Raw genomic sequence first — 17,931 nt, forward strand, 5'->3', positions numbered from 1 at the left:
ACGTCCGACTCAGCAGGGAAATGGAATGGTAAATAAAAAGTCCTTTCCTTCATGGGCGAGACACACAGCAGCTTTCCACAAGTGACTGCGTTCGCTGCTCTGTGGGGGACTGAGTCAAGACAGCGAAAGCATTGAACATCCTGCAATTTCAGAGTGAAACGCCCAGCGTTATGCATGTAAGATGTGCCGGCCTTTCGGCTGCAATTGTGGAAATCAGATGGCAATACTTCAGAAGTTACAGAAATACTTTTATTAAAGTATTACGTGCAAAGCAAAACACCACACAAACTAGGGAGCTTCCAGAGAGCAACAAAAGGAATTTAAAAGGCCTTCAGTTTGACAACAGACTCCTGTTTGTGACAATGTTTCTGGTTCCACAGAATTTACAAGTGAAATTCACAAGTGAGATTTACTTTTTTCTTTTCATAAAGTATGATTTGAATTACACCATTTGCTTTCCAAGCTTGATCATCAGGTTTACAAGCAAAGACATCAGGTAGTAACAGATTCTTGGACGTGTTTTTCTTCATTATCTTCTGCATTTTTTTCTTCTTCTTCTACTGCCTCCACCTGAGGTAGAAGTCCATCGAGGTTCAAGAGCAAACCTTCGCTGGTTGAAGATCTAATAACCAACTTCTGCACAAAAGGACCTAGAAGACAAAGAACACCACCAATTCGGTCACTCTACCACTTCTCGTGTCTCCGGGCTGATGTATCTTAGTACTAATCCCCACTGTGTCAAGCTCATGACCAGAATCAGAACTATTCTTGTAGGCACATCCCTTCAGTACAGAGAGTTCAACATCCGCCCTGGTAGATCAGGTTCACAACACAATTCACACTCCGGTGCCATGGAAGGTACTGATGTGGTGGCTACCGTATTCCTTCAATACCTCACCAGCAGTTGACATCACTGGTGCCCCTGGGCCTTTGAACATACAAGCCAAGCTTTACACACACACACTCCTCCAAAAAAATCAAATACAGGTGAACTCACTTGGGGAAGTAGTCCTGAACAGCAGGATATGGGCGAGAAGTTTGTTGATCACCCAAATATTCATACGTGACTAAGAGCACAAAAGAAACCATTCCTAATTCAGGATCCTACCGTGAAATGCTAAGGGAAACTTTTGACAAGAACTACTAGAAAACCAGCCAGATTTCTTTACGGAAAATTAAATAGATCTACATTATACCCTGAGAACATTTGCCTGGTGGTGTTTTTAGTCTTGCATTAGATCTAGTCACTTGCAGAGGAATGCCGTTTCAGCGATAACTACGTAGCTGCACGAAGACATGCTATTACACATGGAAAGTCTGAAAGGAACTAAAGAACAGGTACCTATAACGAGCTCGTCTAAGTGATTGATAGTTAGCAAGCATATCTAGACTCCATTGTTGGTAAGATGTGTTCATCATCAAGTCAGCTTCCTATAAACGGCAAATATTTTTAATCAAGCCAGTAAGAGACCCACCACAAAAAAAATCAAGCTTGATACCGCAAAATCAGTAGAAACGCTGCTAAAACGAGTAGAGCTTACCCTTACTTACCTAGCTTGGCGTAGTTCACATATAAACTCTTTAAGAGCAAAAATACCACCACTTTCTGCTTCTATTTACTTATATTTCAAGTCAACCAACCCCTTAAACTTATTTTTGGGCTGAAATGCTTTTAAAGGCATGTGTACTTGGCTTTCTATGGTCTGTTCTCTGTACAGGAGTTACTGTTAACAGCATCACTGGAAGAAATGCAAGATGGTTCTTTTTGCAGGCTTTAAGCCAATATTAATACAAAAAGTTGTTTTCTTAGCTTAAACAAGGCTATTCTTCCATAAAATTATGTTCATAAATCACCATTTCCACTGCCGCTAAGCAGATGACATTTGTTTAAAGTTTACTTCATTATAACAATATTTCAGAATTCACACCTTCACTCCTTTGTAACCCAATCCTTTTGCTAAGGAATTAAAAAAAAAAAAAAAAAATTAACAGCTCTTCCCATGGAGCAGCAGAAGTTTTAAAAATATCTTGGTAACAGAAACAACAAAAAAAAAAGGCGGTACACCTTCGAAGAGGGTAGCTAACCAGACTAGATGTTAACCGAAGCATAGGTTTTAACTACGGCAACTGCAGGGGGAATCCGGGTTCAGATTCTTCGCGTTGAGCCCCAACAGGGTCACGTCAGTGGGGTAAAACCAAGGCACGCAGACGGTGAAGACCTCCACGTCTCACAAGGATTTCCTTGTGTGGCTTTAATCTGTTTAAGCATCAAGCCTGCAAACTTAGCTTTGTCGCTCCTTTCCTCACGCAGACACTTACGTAGTGCTGCGGTGCCATTAGAGTTCACGCTGATAAGAGCAGATGCTATTCAAGCCCTTACAGGCTGTCAAATTCTTAGGTCTTGGTTTACCGAGCTGCCTAACAGCTCCCTCCTCCTGTCCCAAGGCAGACAAAGCAGCAAGGTCATTTAATGACAACCCGGTAAAGAGCACTCATTTCTTAATTTGGTTTGCTGTCACTTCAACTACCACATTAGAAGAACGGCTACTTACCGTAAGCTGCTGGCTTGAACGTGCAGATATCATGGATAACCGTTTTGAGATTGGCAACTATCTGCTCAGTAGGCATATCCAGCTGAAAAAGGATAACGCAAAGTTAGCCACGGTGAGACTGAAAGCCTGGATTGATTAACCTGACAGCACTGCGTACGTATTTATTCTACATTTGGATAGATTTTTATTTCTCTGTGTTCCCTGTTAAGGAGTTACAAACCCCATTAACGGCCTTATGCAAATGGCTCAGAGAAAAAACTATTTTATACGTGGTTATCTGCTCATCATTGTTCTCCATATTTCTACTCGTGACATTCAATTCCCACAGCTCTGTAACAACATGTAGCCTTAAAGAGGTAAAAAGTCTTCAAAACCAATATACATACACAAGTGCTTCCACAAAAGTCATATTAAAATAAAGTATTCGAGGAAAGAAGCTTCTAGAAGTAGCTGTCAGAGACCACAAAACAGATCAACTCAAAAAACACAAGCATCTAAAATTGAAAGCATTAAGAACTTCAACAGAACCAAATGAATCATTGAAAAATTAAAGTTTCTTCCCCTTTTCTTTCCCATTTTAACATATTACATGGAATCTCTACTTTTTACATAAAGTGCACGGAAGCATCGAGCTCTAAACATATACCAGTTCTCCATCTACCCCTTTTACACACTCTGGTTCCCATCCATATAGCAACATTTGCACAAGTTCCACCACAACAGATCATGTTTAAAACCCTATTCATGAAGTCTCAATGCTTCTGATCTTCTAGGGGATCTTTAGAAGGCTGCAACTGAACACACAGAGAAGCCACTCAGCTATTCGCTGGCTAAATACGCAAATTAAGAACGAAAAGATGCCCTGCTATTAAAGCACTAGCTTTCACCACAGAACTGCCTTTCTAAACCATATTTAAGGAATCTGGTCTGAGAACCAGCAAATAAAAGACGACTTAAATAAAATGAAGTAAAATCCAGTACTATCATTTATACATCAAAAAAGAAAGATGGAGCAACAGAAAATTAATGGAATCGAAATAAAGCCAAGAGGGAAAAGTTTTTTGATAGGAATTTCTATCTATTTCTTCAGTTTATAGCCTGTTTTACAATGGTTTCACTACCCAGGCTAAAAAAAAAAACAAAAACCCACAGCTGACAACTCTTAAGTTCAAGTCATGCATTGACTAACGTATACACAAATGTATGCATCAACTGCAATCTGCAACTGACTGATCCATCATACAAATCCAAAAAGCGGCTTTGCTACGTACTACGCAAAAATTAAAAGCCACGCTGATGCAAACTAACCAAGAATGGCACTTCCATTGCTTATTACCTTCTCTAAGCACACCTATCATTTGCCAGCACTGGTCCTCCAAAAACAAAAAAAAAACAACCCAGAAAAGCAAACCACTGACTTGATTGCAGTCTGGACATATTACTGTTGCATCTAATGAAATCAACATAGCATCTTATCCAAAATTAGACAGGGCTATTCCTCTATAAAAAAAACCACAATGAAAAGCTTCATGCAGCTTCAAATTAAGTGAAAGAGGAGAAGGGAAATAACCCCTCCTTTTATTCATGAGGGGCAGTCATCCTCTATTTTTGCTATTCCAAGGAACTTCACCATCTCAGCTACTAACATTTTAGTCTCTGTAATATTTTTAAGGTATTTAATCAAATAAAATAGATTTAAAAGTAGTATGAAATAATATTTAAAGGTTAAGTGAAACTATTTTTAACAGGTATGGTACCCCCTAAGTCAACAGGAGAACTCCACAGCAGACAAAACTATATGATTTCAACTGCATTTCTCAAACATGGCTTGCCTAGAAGAAATATGAAATACCAATTAAATTCCAAGTAAGTCAACCCAGCTTCCCTCATTCCTGTGTCCAGTGAGCATCCTGTAATACTCACCTGTGTGACCACGTTGTTTTAATCGACCCAGTTCTCCCTAGAGCAGGGCAAAGACAGCCTTTTTTGGTTTTCTGCATGCACATCTAACGAAACAGGCACCTCCCGTTCAGGAAACGGCCATTTCACACCACATTCAATAAACTGAGAAAAAGTATAAAGCTTCAGCCTCTATCTCACTGACACTATCTCTTCTTCCAGCAAGCAGTATTAAGAATATATGCTATAGCATATCCTCCTACAATAATGCCTAGTACAGCAAGGCTGATCAGTCCACGCTCTATTCCCTGAACCAGTTTTCTGCTCCTCCCTCCTGACCCTTTTTGAGGTTGCCAGGAGAAATATGTATTAGCACTGATCCACCCATGTTTCTTCCAGCCTTTTCTTCAACTGAGGGCTTCCACATCAAGTCAAGAGGACTTAAAACTCCTATAGCAAAGGCCGCAAGAATGAGGACATTAAGAGTTTGAGCATCTTCACTCACAACTCGGGTACCAGCTCTTCTGAAAAGCTATAGACAAGGCAGTCATTAAAAACTATCCACTCCAAAAACGGAACAGGAATTTTTATGGCTTTATCTCGTGGCATTCAGTAGACCTGGGCTGCCTGGTGACCATTCAACCAGCAAACTACATCAGTTCTCAGAGCACCTGAACTGGGCTCACAGTTGTGGTATCAGGGGGCAGGCAGAAATCTACTCCAAGTCCCCTACTACTGCTGTTTGGAGACAAACTAAAGATACTAAACCCACAGAGACCCAGAATTTCAGGTTGGGTTCCCTCAACAGCAAGATCTAGAATTTCAATTATCCACAAAATATATATATTTATATTTCAGTCAAATGCAAAACAAGAACTGAGTTAATAAAACCAGACATGCGTTCATAGCGCTATTTTCCAAGCAGGTACCTTTTGTCTCCTCAGGCTGTCCCTTAAGAGATTCATCTTTTTCACCTATTTTACCTTTTCGCAAAGGCGAGACATTTCTGGAGCACAACAAACTGCCAAGCAATAACCACTGGTAATTCGACCAGCACCCCATAACAATGTGCAACCTCTGCATCATTATAATATAACCAGATTTTCTCTTAATTTCAACACAAAACACTTGAATCCACCAAACTCCAAGAACTTGTCTTCAAATGCCTCTACACAAAATGTTACCTACACCTATTTTAAAAATCAGGTTTAGAGCTACTCCTAAGGAGTTTTATTTTGCTTTGCCGCAGCATAACGCGACAACTCCGCTTGGCTGTTATTCTGGACACGAAGCATCTTCCGTTACGCTGCGAGGGCAGAAACTCGCATCTCCGCTTTCAGAACAAAAAGCGAGCCTCTGAACCAACAGCTAAGCGTTGACAAACATGGCAGAACAACATTTCTGCACCATTTGCACAGATATCGGGAGGACTGACAGTATCAATAAGAGAAGAGCACTGATGTATTTTGTGTTGCCTTGCTTTCATAGGGTTCTGCTCAGTTCTGCATCTTCCCGAGAAGGTCAGATTAAGGGAAAACACAAGAGTTCTGTGTAAAAGCCTATAATAACATGGACCGTGCAGACAGCATTTTCTTATCCTGGCACTTAAGGTAGATGCATTTCTGAGCCCTACGCAGTCTGCAGGAAAGAAAAAAAGAAAGGAGGCATAGAAATACCCTCACTGAGGCTGTTGTAAAGCATTATTTCCTATTCCTAGTTCAACTTGCTACAACTTTTTCCACATCCTTGGTCCCGTTTTGTTCCAAGCTCGAGCCTTTTGCCAGTACGAGACTATTAAGAAGACATTATTCAGGTACAGTCCAGCACGCACCCTCAGGACCTACGCAACCCCTTCAACTCCGAGGTGCGTAACCTGAGGCTGAATCTCTCTCTCATTCTAGGCTTGTCTGTAGTTGGAATCATTCAGAAATGGCATTGCAGTCAGGCCAGCCTTCCCAGGTGATATCTCAAATAGAGAGCAGCTCAAACAGGTCACAACTGTTACAACCTGTGCTTTTCGCATTATTCCTTTCATCCCCCAATAAACATATTTCAACCCTCAAGCATTCGAAATGGCAAGATTTAACAGCTCTTCCTCAACTGTGGGATTTCTCCCCCCTCTTTAAGGAGTTCAAAGCTAAGGATCCATTAGGTTGGGGTTTTTTTTTTTCTTTCTTTCTTTTTCAAGGGACACTGACACTTCAGGCCTTCAATCCCATTAACAGCCAAGGGAGGTAGATGCTACTTCCAGTGCAAACTGGCATTTCTGTTTCCTGCCTTCACTCTCATTTCCATGCACCTGTACGTTCTGTGTTCCAAGTTGGAGAGATCTCTGGCTCAGTACGCATCTCTCCACGCTTCTAACCCTGTGAATAAAACAGTGCTCCCGTAAAAGTGCCCCCTCCCAGAGAATACATCCTTCTGAACAAACCTTGAAGTCCCACCTCCTGAAACGAGCTTACTCTTTTCCAGAGAACCACCATTTCGCAGGCAGCTCTCTGCACAGACAGGATGATACACTCGAAATTCCTTCCTGGTGTCACATTTGGACTATGATTTTTGTAAAGACGACTCCAACTTGGGAGAAAAAAATTTGTAACGATCAACAGCACCCTGTCCGGACTCAAGACTTGTGTCGAAACCCTCAAAAACACGACTTGAAGCTGCCCTCTGCAGACAGCGTGATTTTGAAGGAGGTATCCCGAGTGTCCTCATTGGTCTCACTCTGCTTTACGCCCCGTGTCTTAAAATAATATTTTACATTCTCAGTTTCACAACTTCAGATCTACTAATTAAACTTACCTGCTGCCAAATTCTGGGCTTTTCCAAGACATCTCAATTACGACTATAAAAACACCACTGAGGCTGCTGACTGACGTGGGAGTGCAGCATTACATCAGGCCGCTGGCCGTAACTGAACTAGCAGGCAACAGGAGACAGCAGCACTATAGGGAAAACACCTCTGAGAAACACCAGCTTGGCAGACTCCCAGAAACATCTACGCTACTGTTTGGAATACAGCAACAGACCTTCATGCTTCTGTGTAATTCATAAATTATTATTTTCTGATGGACGAGATTTAAATGTAAAAAGCTCTTGATTTAGTGCTGAGCAGATATGCATAACCACTCAAGGCTCTCACAGCCTCCCAGAGCCTGGCCTGCACTCGATTTCCTTCCAGCGCTGCTGGGCAAACAGTAGGAAAACCAGGTCAGGTAAAGAAGAGTAGCTAGAGAGGGTGGAGACATTTAACACAAGCCTTAACCACCGAGTCATCCCTCCGCACACAACTCAACACACAACAGTGTGACAGAGGGCGTCACGCCGAGTACGCAGTGTTGGAGTCACCTCTGCCACGGAGCTGACATCAACCTAGCACATCCGAACTCTGTAAGTAAACCCTCATCATGCTGTTTCTGACCCACGATTAAGAGTCCCTTCACAAGAAACTATTGTTTACTCGTACAGGGTGGCATCTCCGGCTGCGCCAAATCTTTTGAAGTGCCAGGAAACTGCAGGGCTGAGCTGCCTGGGCACAGAACCTAAGGTCACCTGTGACACCGACATCTTACATCAATAACAGGACGTGGTTTTAACTTCAGAAAACACCAGCCACAGCTGCAGGACGCTACGCTAAGCAGAACCAACCGCGGTTGCGCTGAATACTGTCAAGACATGAGAGTTCTTCATTCACTTTTATCAAAGAACTGATCTTTCTTCTTTACTACACAAGAAGAAACTTGAAAATAAGTTTAATTTGCAGGTATTTTTTAGACTCATCTACAGTATAAAATGACTAAGGTTTAAGCAGTCCAAAGCAAAAATTAAAGACAGTCACAATACTTGAAACCAAGAGTTACCTATGGATTCGAGGCATTTCACACAGTCCATTTCACTTACAAACAGCTAAAGATAATTCTTGCCTGTACCAAAGTCCCATCTATAACACACTTGAGCAGAATAGTCCCAAGAACCTCAGTTTTGAGTATCGTTGAGTATCATATAAATGAGCAAACCCTTGAAATTCACATGTACAACTTGGAGCAGCTAGCCAGAATTCATAAACTTGCCGATCTCTAACACCGCCAGGCAAAGCTTCAGGGGTTGGGGATCTTGTATGCTTCCTTTCTGTGCCAGTATCAGTTAAAGGGGAATTAAAAAATCTGGCAGGATTACAAACAGACAAAACAGAATGAAAACAAAAAACACAGTTTGGAGCTGGGAAAATAAACTAAAAAAAAACACAACCAAAAAACACCCCCAAAAAGCCAAAACATTAAGGAAAACATATAAAGGGACTAAAAAAAAAAAAAAGAGAGAAAAAGATACTCTTATATGACCCCATTTCTTATATCACAGCAAAGCACAAATTGATTTTACATTTCAGGTGTAATGCAAACAGCTTTTGCTTTTTGCTTCAGTCCAGGACTAAAGTTATCAAAATCAAATGAGTCTTTAATTATTAGATTAAAGCAAACACTTTGGGATCCACCTGTGCTCACTGACCACAGGCTTACAACCCATAGTTTATTTACTTTAAAAAAACACCCAATAAGCTTGATTTCACTCACAGAAGAGTTCTGGGGAAGGCAGGAGGAAAGGGAAGCCTATGTTAAGATGTCAACTCAGGAGGAGATTCCTAGGAATAGTACCTTTTTCATCCCGTTTTGTTTATTATTACTATTCCTTGCCAATCTAGTGGCAAATACAGATCCCATTCCTGGCATCCTTAACCTCGTAGCACCAGGTATGCCTTGCTCTCAGTTTTAGAAGAGCCATCTTCTATGACCACACATTAACAACATACGGGGCTCACATCAGCCGAAGATGTCACACAAGGAAGAGTACGAGTTCCATTTACTTCACACGTCAATTAAACAACATGGTTAAAAACCTTGGGAACACACAGATTAAAGCCATGTTTTCCCCCCTCTTTTAATATTAACTTCAGTTCTGGTGAGTAGAGAAAACTTAAGAACTCTAGATACAACTTACTCTTGCTATTCTCGTCTTGATTACACGCTCGTCTTCTACCATGTACTCAAGACCTTCTCGGAAGAGTTGCAGCATTTTGGGAATATCATGGCCCAGGGAATCTAATTAAAAAAACAAGAAGGCAAAGAAGTTGAGTAACACTTTGTAGCGTGGCTAAGTGCAATATTAGTGAAGAGAGAATTCAATCTTTCAATTAAGGCGGTTAAACTCCAATCAAAAAAGCAGTTTCACAGACAAGACAATGGTGTCCTCACACATACTATATAAATCGTTTCTATCTTCCCTTCTTCCTCATGAATCAGCAGACATGAATAGCTAATACAGTAGGAAATGTAACAAAGGCTTCACTTCAAATAAAGAACCTGTTTATGTATACATAAAACAAAGCTTTATTACCTAATACAACTAAAGCAGCTTGAAAGACCAAAACCTCCTGAGTTCGGTTTAGAACAAGCCCCAAGTCCTCCTTGAAAAGGAAGTTTACAGCTAGGTTATAGCACGGTTACGCACTACCTGGAGCACACTGGCCCAATCCAGCCATTCCCACAACTCCAGACAGCTGTTTCTTATCTCAGCCGCAAGGGCTCATTTGACAGACTGGCACCATCGCTCAGTTGTTTAAAATACAAGCTTTACTTCTCCCACACATCTTTTGATGGCTCCAAGAGAAATTAGCACCGGATAAGCTACAAACCAAGAACATGGATAATGGCATAATATATCTTTCATTTGTTCCAAAAATTATCTGGAGTATTCGCTGTTGCAATGTTTTAGCCAGGTTAATAGGTTCGTCTCAAATGTTTAGGAGCCTAAAAACACTGCCTGCAGCTTGTAAAACCTGAAGACAGCTGGGGCAGGGAAGTAAGAGATACAGGTCAAGACTCAGTGCTTCACACAGCTGGCACAGGCTCTATGTTTGAAAAACAGCCCCCTTTATTTCCATATTTGAAACAGACCCCTGACACAGCTAAAATAAAGTCAGTCAGGAAGGGAGGACAAAAGTATTGAGAGCCTGATGTTTGTTGCTGTGAAAACCTGACCTTGAGCATTATGAAAAAGCAGAGACCACACCAGCAAGGGAGCAGGCGGTACTAAGGAAAAGCATAACTAACTCCGTCGTTGAGTAGTAACGAACAGGCAGAAGGAGCAGTAGCGGTCACTAGGCTGGGATCCAAACAGCTGCACAACAGTTAGACAACGCAACTATCTCACCGATTGTGTTTTTTTCAACTTGCTTCCATTTTCCTGGGTAACTTCACAATACTCTTATGGTTCATGAGGGCTAACAAGCACAGGGGCAACTAGTAGGCAGACTTATCTTGATTCTAATCCCCCATTTGCCTGTTGTAGGAGAAAAGCGCAGTTCTAGCTTCCTAAAACCACTCTTACCTAAGACAAAACAAGTGGTGCAGTCACATACAGTCTAATACTCAATGTAATTATACATGCTCATCAAAAAAGTTTCAGTGTCGCTTCTAGAGTTCAATCTTGTTCAGTACTTGAGATTTATAAGAATTGCTTCTTACTTCTTTTTGTGCTTGGATATTTTCGTCTTAGTTTGTTCCTTAACGGTATTAGCTTAGGCATTATTGCAGGAACAGCTACATAAAAGTCCACTTGGATTTCATCTTCCAAAATCTGCAATTATAAAATTAAATATATTTAGGAATACAATAAACGAACTCAGTACGCAAGCTGACCTACAAGCATGTCTGACCGCAGAAACCCATCTCTCACTCTTTATATCGCCTGCTAACTTCAAGCTAGAGTTTACTGGACATGAGGTTTCTTGCTCCCTCCACCTCAGTCACTGTTTAAGTTAGGATATTTAGGTAAGTCTTAAAAAAAAATATATATATATAAATACCCATTTGATTAATTCAACTCCTCCCACAACAGCAGCTCCATTCTCTCGAGCTATTTCAGCTTCTTGCTCATTCTGTTGAGAGAAAAAAAAAAAATATTTAGTAACATCTGTACTACCAATTAGTCTATATCGACAGCCCTGGATAGGTGATTTACCTTGGACGATTGGGTATAAAACCAGGCTATTTACAGGTTAAAAACGAAAGAACGGTTTAAGGCAATCCAGGACCGAAAATATCAAATGCTGGCGATTTAATATAGGTGCAGCAACTCCACTTGACTCCAGGTCCCAATAAGAAGCAGTCAAATCTTTAGTCGACTTCTGGAGAAGGAGAAAAGCCCATCCCCTTTGCTGAGCGGCTCTGTCAAAAGCCTTTCTCTCCCCCCTCCATCCCCTGGGAACTACAACGAACCAACCACTGGATGGAGCCAACGTCTTACTCCAAGCTTAAAGAAAAGCACAGAATGTGCTCTAATAACCACTGGAAAATAAGGCTATTCAACTTCTCAAAGTGCTATTAAACTCGAGCTTCAAAGAGCATTTAGAAGTTAACCTCATCTGTCCGCTGCAAAATTTCTGAAAGACGGAAAGGTAAAAGGCATCAGTTCGGGAAAAACTTCAGCTTGAGCTTTTGATACAAGCAGATATTCCTGACCCCAAGCCAGAATCAACTTTTCCTCACATGAGGAAACTCAACAGCCCCACACCTCCATCCAAAAGCACCAGCGTTTCAGTGGCTCAACCTTTCTCCACACACACACCCCTTCACAAGGCAGGGGATCCCTTATCCCACCTGAATTTCAGTGAAGAGAGAAGATTGGGAGATACAGCACCGAAGAACCTGGCACGCTCAGGTCTTTCTGTCAGCCCTCCGTTCCGTAGGAGGATTCTCACCTTGTAGCTCAGGTAGGGAATTTTACAAAAATTAACGCAAAGGGTAGTCGGCTAAATCTGTGACAGTTCTCTAGGATCATCTCACACAGACATACGTACGTCTGTTCCGTTAGAATGATGAACCGGCAAAGGAGAGCAGCGGAGGCTGATATCAGTCTCGTACAGATGCTACAACTGCTCTACACATCATTTCACATGACCCAACTCCTAGGAGAGCAAAGGGTAGGGGGCTGTCGAGTTGTTTAGGGTTTCTGAGGAGACAGTACTTTCTTCCTCTCCTCCCCCAAAGCTCTCCTGTTACAGCACAGCTTACGGTGAGTAGCACCCCCTTCTCATCTGCACTGCCTGCTGAGGCTTAAGACAGCAGGGTTGGACATGGCTGCCGCACTAAACCATCTGCCCGTGTTACCAACAGGTGACAAAGGTTTTACTCTCTAAATCATCTTTCATCATCTCTTCCTTCGCCACATCCATGCAGATGTTTACTCCCTAAGTGCACTGCTAGAACAATCTACATATACCTAAACCTATCCAGATGAAGGAAATCCTATAAGATGCTTGTTAGTACATTAAGGCCCTGCTGAAGACTAATCCTAGACAGACTTAAGAGTTCCGTAAAGCATTCGCAGTCTTCCCAATCAAAGGTATAGCACTTGCATGGGAACTCGTTGTGTCGTAAGAGCATGCTCGATACATAAAACATATAGAGCAAGTAATTCAGGCCTACCCACCTCTGTGAAAACCAAGACCTTATTCACTTCATCTGAAAAGCGATACGGAAGAAGAACAGTGCTTGCAAATGGATCCACTTTTTTCTAAAAAGTAAATAAAGAAAGATATTAAAACAAACAAACAAAAGAAATCACAACTTAAGGGCCAGTTACCCAATCGCATGGAGTTGGTCCCCTAAACAGCAATCTTGCCCACAATTTCCTTGCACAGAGGTCATAACAAACAAGCATGATGCTTAAGTTGTGACTGCTTTTTTAATGTCCAGTACATACCGAAATCTAAACTTACGAGACAAGAATTAATTACGCTGCAGTCTACCCAAGAGAAAGGGGCTGGGATCAGCGACTCCAGTGTAGGATTGCTACCAGGCCGAGGCGCAGTCAATAACAAACACTGAGGTGCTGTAGCTGCAGCTTCTCTAAATCACGTTTCTGACGCAAAGGCCGCTGCAAACCATCGGCAAGGAACGCGTCTCTCGCCAAGCCTTAAGAATACCACGTAGCCTCCAAAAGCAGGAGCATGAGCTTTGTGTTTCTTTAAGCGTGGACTTATTTTCTAGCTGTAAGGGAGCCCTGGTACACCAAAGGGGTAATTAGTTACACACGCCAAGAAACCAACTCTAAAGCAGCCTAACTGTTCTCTGCTTAGGAGGGAAGCAGAAGGAATTTTAGGGAAAGACTGAACTGGGCTAGACACCTTTAAATCAAAAACGTCACAGGCAAACAAGCAATAGCATACTTTCAAGAAACATCATTAAAAATAAAATCAAAACAAGGTGACGGACAGAGGCGGGAAGAAGCTTGCCTTTATATTGCTCCCTGTAAGCCTCATCCCAGAACAAAACACGTGTGATTTTGGTAACACATCTTTTTCAGTGGAAAGCCCAAACAGATGTAAAGCTTAGTTTGATCCGTTCTGTCCAGACGTGAATTTTAGTCACCTAATAGCCTGCTTTCTAAATCCTCAGTGGTGCTATCTTCACCTCAGGAGTAGGAGGGACATTTAATAATTATACACGTATAAAGGCACAAAGCCACCTGCAAAAGGACACACTATTCTGACAGGCAGAGAAGCTGCAAGAGGCAGCCGAGAAGGCTACCAGCAGCATCTGCTCTGCACGTAAAACACAGCCTTCCCACGTTAAAAAGGAAAAAAGGATCAAAATTTGTATAGGCTTCCAACCTACCTTCTTCTGTAGTGCCATATCGAGGAAGACGTTAATGTAGACAAACTGTTTGGGGTGAGTGAAGTCCAGCTGCTGAAATTTCTTTAGCATACCCACAGCCTCTTCCACACCGTAGGATGGCCGCTCATAATACCACGTCAAGTACACATCATCCACAGGCTTGCTCATCAGCGGCCGCCTCCTAGGGACTGGTTTCTTTTTCGTTTCTTCCTTCTTGGTCTTTTGTGAACCTTTTTTTGCAGTTCTAAGACAACCAAAAAATATTGTTAGATCATCAAGTGAAGAGTTTGGCACCTGTTCCAAGACAAAAAAGTAGATACTGTTGTGTGCCACTTGTTAAGCAACAATTAGTTAACGAGGAAGGTTCTACACAAAGGTGAACTAAATCCATCACGGTTACTTGTCTCAGAAGACAAGAAACCAAACAAGTCTTGGTTTCCAGTACATACCGAAACTGGAAACCAAGACAGAAACCAAACACTCGCTAATCAAAAGCTCTGAAGGCAGTTAAGCCCCTCAAACAACACAACCACTTTTGTGCAGCATGGAACCAAGTTAACAACCTCCTACTGCATCAAAGCAAACCCATTTTAACAGATCACACCGACTTGTCCAGGTCTTGCCTTCACATGGGCCGGTAGCAGGCCCGACCCGCTTCTAAATCGAGCAAATCCCACACGCCTTCCCGGTAATCGGAAGGAGCCACATCCACAGGGTTTTTCTTCTTCTTATAGTGGATCACAGTAGCCCCACCTTTCAAAAAAGGTTTCTCCTCCCTCTCCTGTATCATTTCACGTGCAGTTAACACACCCTAGCCCCAATCCTTATTCTCCTACCTATTTTCAAAGGCTCTCAAATCAAGGAAAGATAGATTAAAGTAATAGCTAGATACTCCATTCCTCTGTTAACTACGGTGAAGAAGTCCACAACACTTGAGAACACTTGGTGTAGAGCACGCTTCACTGTTTCGTACACAGAGCTCGTTTTTACTTCTCCCACTTACGCCGTAACATGGGACTTAAAGAGACAACAAATTCAACAATAAAAGGCAACCTGAAGCAAGAAGAGGAACTGTTTGAAACAGATTCCATAACCTCACCAGCTTTCACACCCCTTCAGCTGTAATCCAGCCATACCCTCCAAAACCACACATCAAAAATATGACGTAAATCTTTCCCCGTAACTGTTACAGTCGTTATTGTAAGAGTAACAGAAAACGCTCCCTGCAAGCCCAGCTGAGCCCTTCTCTCTCCAGGCTGTTTCTCTAGGAGCCGGCAGCTCGCAGGATGCCACCAAGGCCAGCTCAGCTGTCAAAGCAACGCTGCAGACACCGAAACCACCACACGCTCCCCCCCGCACCACCAGCAGGACACCCGACAGCCGAGAGAGCTGCTTCGGATGGAAGGAGAGGCACTCACTTCGCTGCTGCAGCGTAGAGCCGGGCGGGCGGCGCGGCGCTCACCAAGGCGGGGACGGCGGCAAGGCGCTGGTCGAGCCCAGGGAAGACCCAGCCGCGACGCGGGGCCAGGACTGCGAGGGAAAAACAAACATCGCCTCAGACAGGGGCCACGGCCTCTCTCACCTCCCCGGGGGCCGCCCGCCAGGCCCCGCCGCCCCTCAGGGCCGCCCCCTGCCCCGCGACCAAGGGAAAAGCCGCCGCCTGGAGATAGAGAAGAGCCGGTAGACCCATCCCCGCGCTTTCCCGGCGGTGAAAACCGAGAGACGGCGAAGCCCCTTCACCTCTCCACAGGCAGCGGCCAGCGGGCGCCGCCATCTTGCAGAGCCCCCGCGGTGCAACGCGAAAACCGGCCCCCGCAGCGGAGAAGAAAGGTTCCGGCGGCGCACGGGCCCGCGCACTTCCGGCGGTGGCCGGAAACGCCTCACGGTGTCCCACTACCGCCGTCCCCCCACCCGCCGCTGCCGGGGCCCGTCGTTCCGGGGGTGCGCGGCTCCCCCTTCCCGCCTTGCGTCCGGTGCCCGGTGAGGGAAGCATTACCGCGGCCTGCTTAAAAGCCTCCAGCTCGGTTCTTCACCGGCCTGAAAGGGCGGCCTCGGTACAAAAGCGGGGTTGACCCCGCAGCCCTGCAAACAAAACCGATCCCCCTGCAGAAGGCGTTCAGTGGGCTGGGCCTGCGCGACCCAACATGGCGGCTGGCCTCTCCCGCGGGCAGCCAGGGCCGCTTCCCTCCGAAACCGGCACGTTTCTGCCTGAAAGAAACATCTGCGGCGCTTCACGTTGGCCGCTTCACTCTTAACGGTTTTGTCCGTCACTCCCAAGTAACTCAATAAAGCGATTTTCTGCCTGCCGTCACTCTTGTGCCCTTGCCAACGGGTTTGGGAAAGATCTGTTGGTTTGGTCGGAAATATTTGTAACATAGCTGACCAGCCACGACACCACGGGTTTTCTCGCGGTGCAAGACGATTCGAACTTTCCGCAGAGGCGGCAGCGTTTCTCTCCGTAGGGACCACGGGCGCTGCGAGGGCCCGGCGGCTGCTGGATGTTTACATCTCCCCTGGCGTTCCCCGATCCGGGAATTGTTATTTTTAAATCAGATATATGTGCTTAAGGTAAAACAAGTCGTAACAAAAATGATATGTGTTCGTCCAATGTAACTATACGCACGGCGTCCTGGGAAGGGATCGAGATGGGGGGGTGTGAGGGTGACAGGAGGAAAAATAACCTACTCCTCAGTTAAAAAGTCTCAGTGAGGAGTGAAAAAGTCTGAATTTAAAACACAGGTTCTTTTCGGGTGGGCATTAGGCACGTATGCCTCCTATAGTGGTGGCAGACGTAACGCAAGGCTCACCACGGGACTGTTTAAGGTGTACCTGCATCCCTTACGGTCTTCCTCCACGAATCCTCAATCCCCTCATGAGCCTCTGACTTGTTCAGACACCAGGTCGCTGCTGTGGATCGTGGATTTTGGCCCTGTGAGGGACATACAGGCTCACGGTTAACGTGCACCCATTCCCGATGATGCTCTGAAGCCCATTTCCCACCAAAACCCCTTGCTCCATCGCAAAGCCTCCTGCACTTCCCGCTCTCGGAGCATAAACGAGGTTTTTTGGTCCAACACGAGTCCAGGCAGTTGCAGAAGAAAGCGAGTCCGAATAAAGACCTACATCCCTCCCCACCCCTGGCTGCTGCTTCTATGTTATTTTTAAACCATCTTTCCCTCACGGTGGTCCCACGTTCCTCCTCACCCAACATGGAAACGGCCAGCGAAGGGATTCTGGTGTGTCTGAGGGAAGATGGGCTTTACCGCTGGGGTGACATTTACCTGCGCTTCCTTGCTTCAGCATCCATCCCCCGCCTCGCAGGGGTCCGTACGATGGCAATTTGGGCGCCCAAAAAGACTTCCCAGAAAAGGAGCCGTGAAGAAATAAACGTGAGCGACGCCGGCGAGGAGACGTCGGCAGCCTCGAATCCCACGCTGAACGCGGAGCTCCGCCACCGCGACCCCCGGCTTCGCCGGCGGCCATTTCCCTCTCCCGCTCCCCCAGCCCCGGGGGCGAGCGGCCCCCTCTGCACCCCCTCGCCTCCGTAATTTGGGGGGCCAGGCAGCCCTCAAAAAGTCTCCGCAGGCCCCCCGATGACAACCGCCTCCTCGGCTCCCGCTCCGGTAGAGGACTCCTGGCTGCCGCCGACAAAATCATGAGGTAAAAATGAGGTGTTTTCCCGCCCTCGGGCTTTTCGGGCATCTACCGGTGTCCCCCCGGGGCCGGTGGTGGGTTCCCCGCCCCGGGTGGGTGTTGACACCGGCTGCCGAGGGGTGACAGGGCCCGCCGTCTGCCCGAGGTCCCCC

The 17,931-nt window shown here is 44.7% G+C and overlaps 1 protein-coding gene and 1 long non-coding RNA gene across 3 annotated transcripts; both read right to left on the bottom strand.

The window, feature by feature from the left end:
- Positions 1-235: 235 nt before the first annotated feature.
- On the bottom strand, positions 236-15,914 carry MRPL1 (mitochondrial ribosomal protein L1). Of its 2 annotated transcripts, XM_087737916.1 has the most exons (9): positions 15,866-15,914; positions 15,544-15,655; positions 14,126-14,369; positions 12,939-13,022; positions 11,314-11,385; positions 10,973-11,084; positions 9,447-9,547; positions 2,553-2,634; positions 236-650 (listed from the first exon to the last, which is right to left on the bottom strand). In XM_087737916.1, the coding sequence occupies exons 1-9, from the start codon at positions 15,897-15,899 to the stop codon at positions 493-495; spliced, it is 999 nt and encodes a 332-aa protein (XP_087594042.1). In that variant the 5' UTR covers positions 15,900-15,914; the 3' UTR covers positions 236-492. The 2 variants fall into 2 exon arrangements, with proteins under 2 accessions (XP_087594042.1, XP_087594043.1); XM_087737917.1 differs by lacking the exon at positions 12,939-13,022.
- Positions 15,915-16,460: 546 nt separating this feature from the next.
- Positions 16,461-17,923, bottom strand: LOC148051616 (uncharacterized). The gene is made up of 3 exons (XR_015700100.1): positions 17,407-17,923; positions 16,955-17,054; positions 16,461-16,754 (listed from the first exon to the last, which is right to left on the bottom strand). It is a non-coding gene; the product is annotated as an uncharacterized LOC148051616 (long non-coding RNA).
- Between the last annotated feature and the right edge of the window lie 8 nt (positions 17,924-17,931).

This window comes from Nipponia nippon, unplaced genomic scaffold (genome assembly GCF_047370975.1).
Source record: "Nipponia nippon isolate SJK-2023a ecotype South Korea unplaced genomic scaffold, ASM4737097v1 scaffold_6, whole genome shotgun sequence".
Classification (NCBI taxonomy): Eukaryota; Metazoa; Chordata; class Aves; order Pelecaniformes; family Threskiornithidae; genus Nipponia; species Nipponia nippon.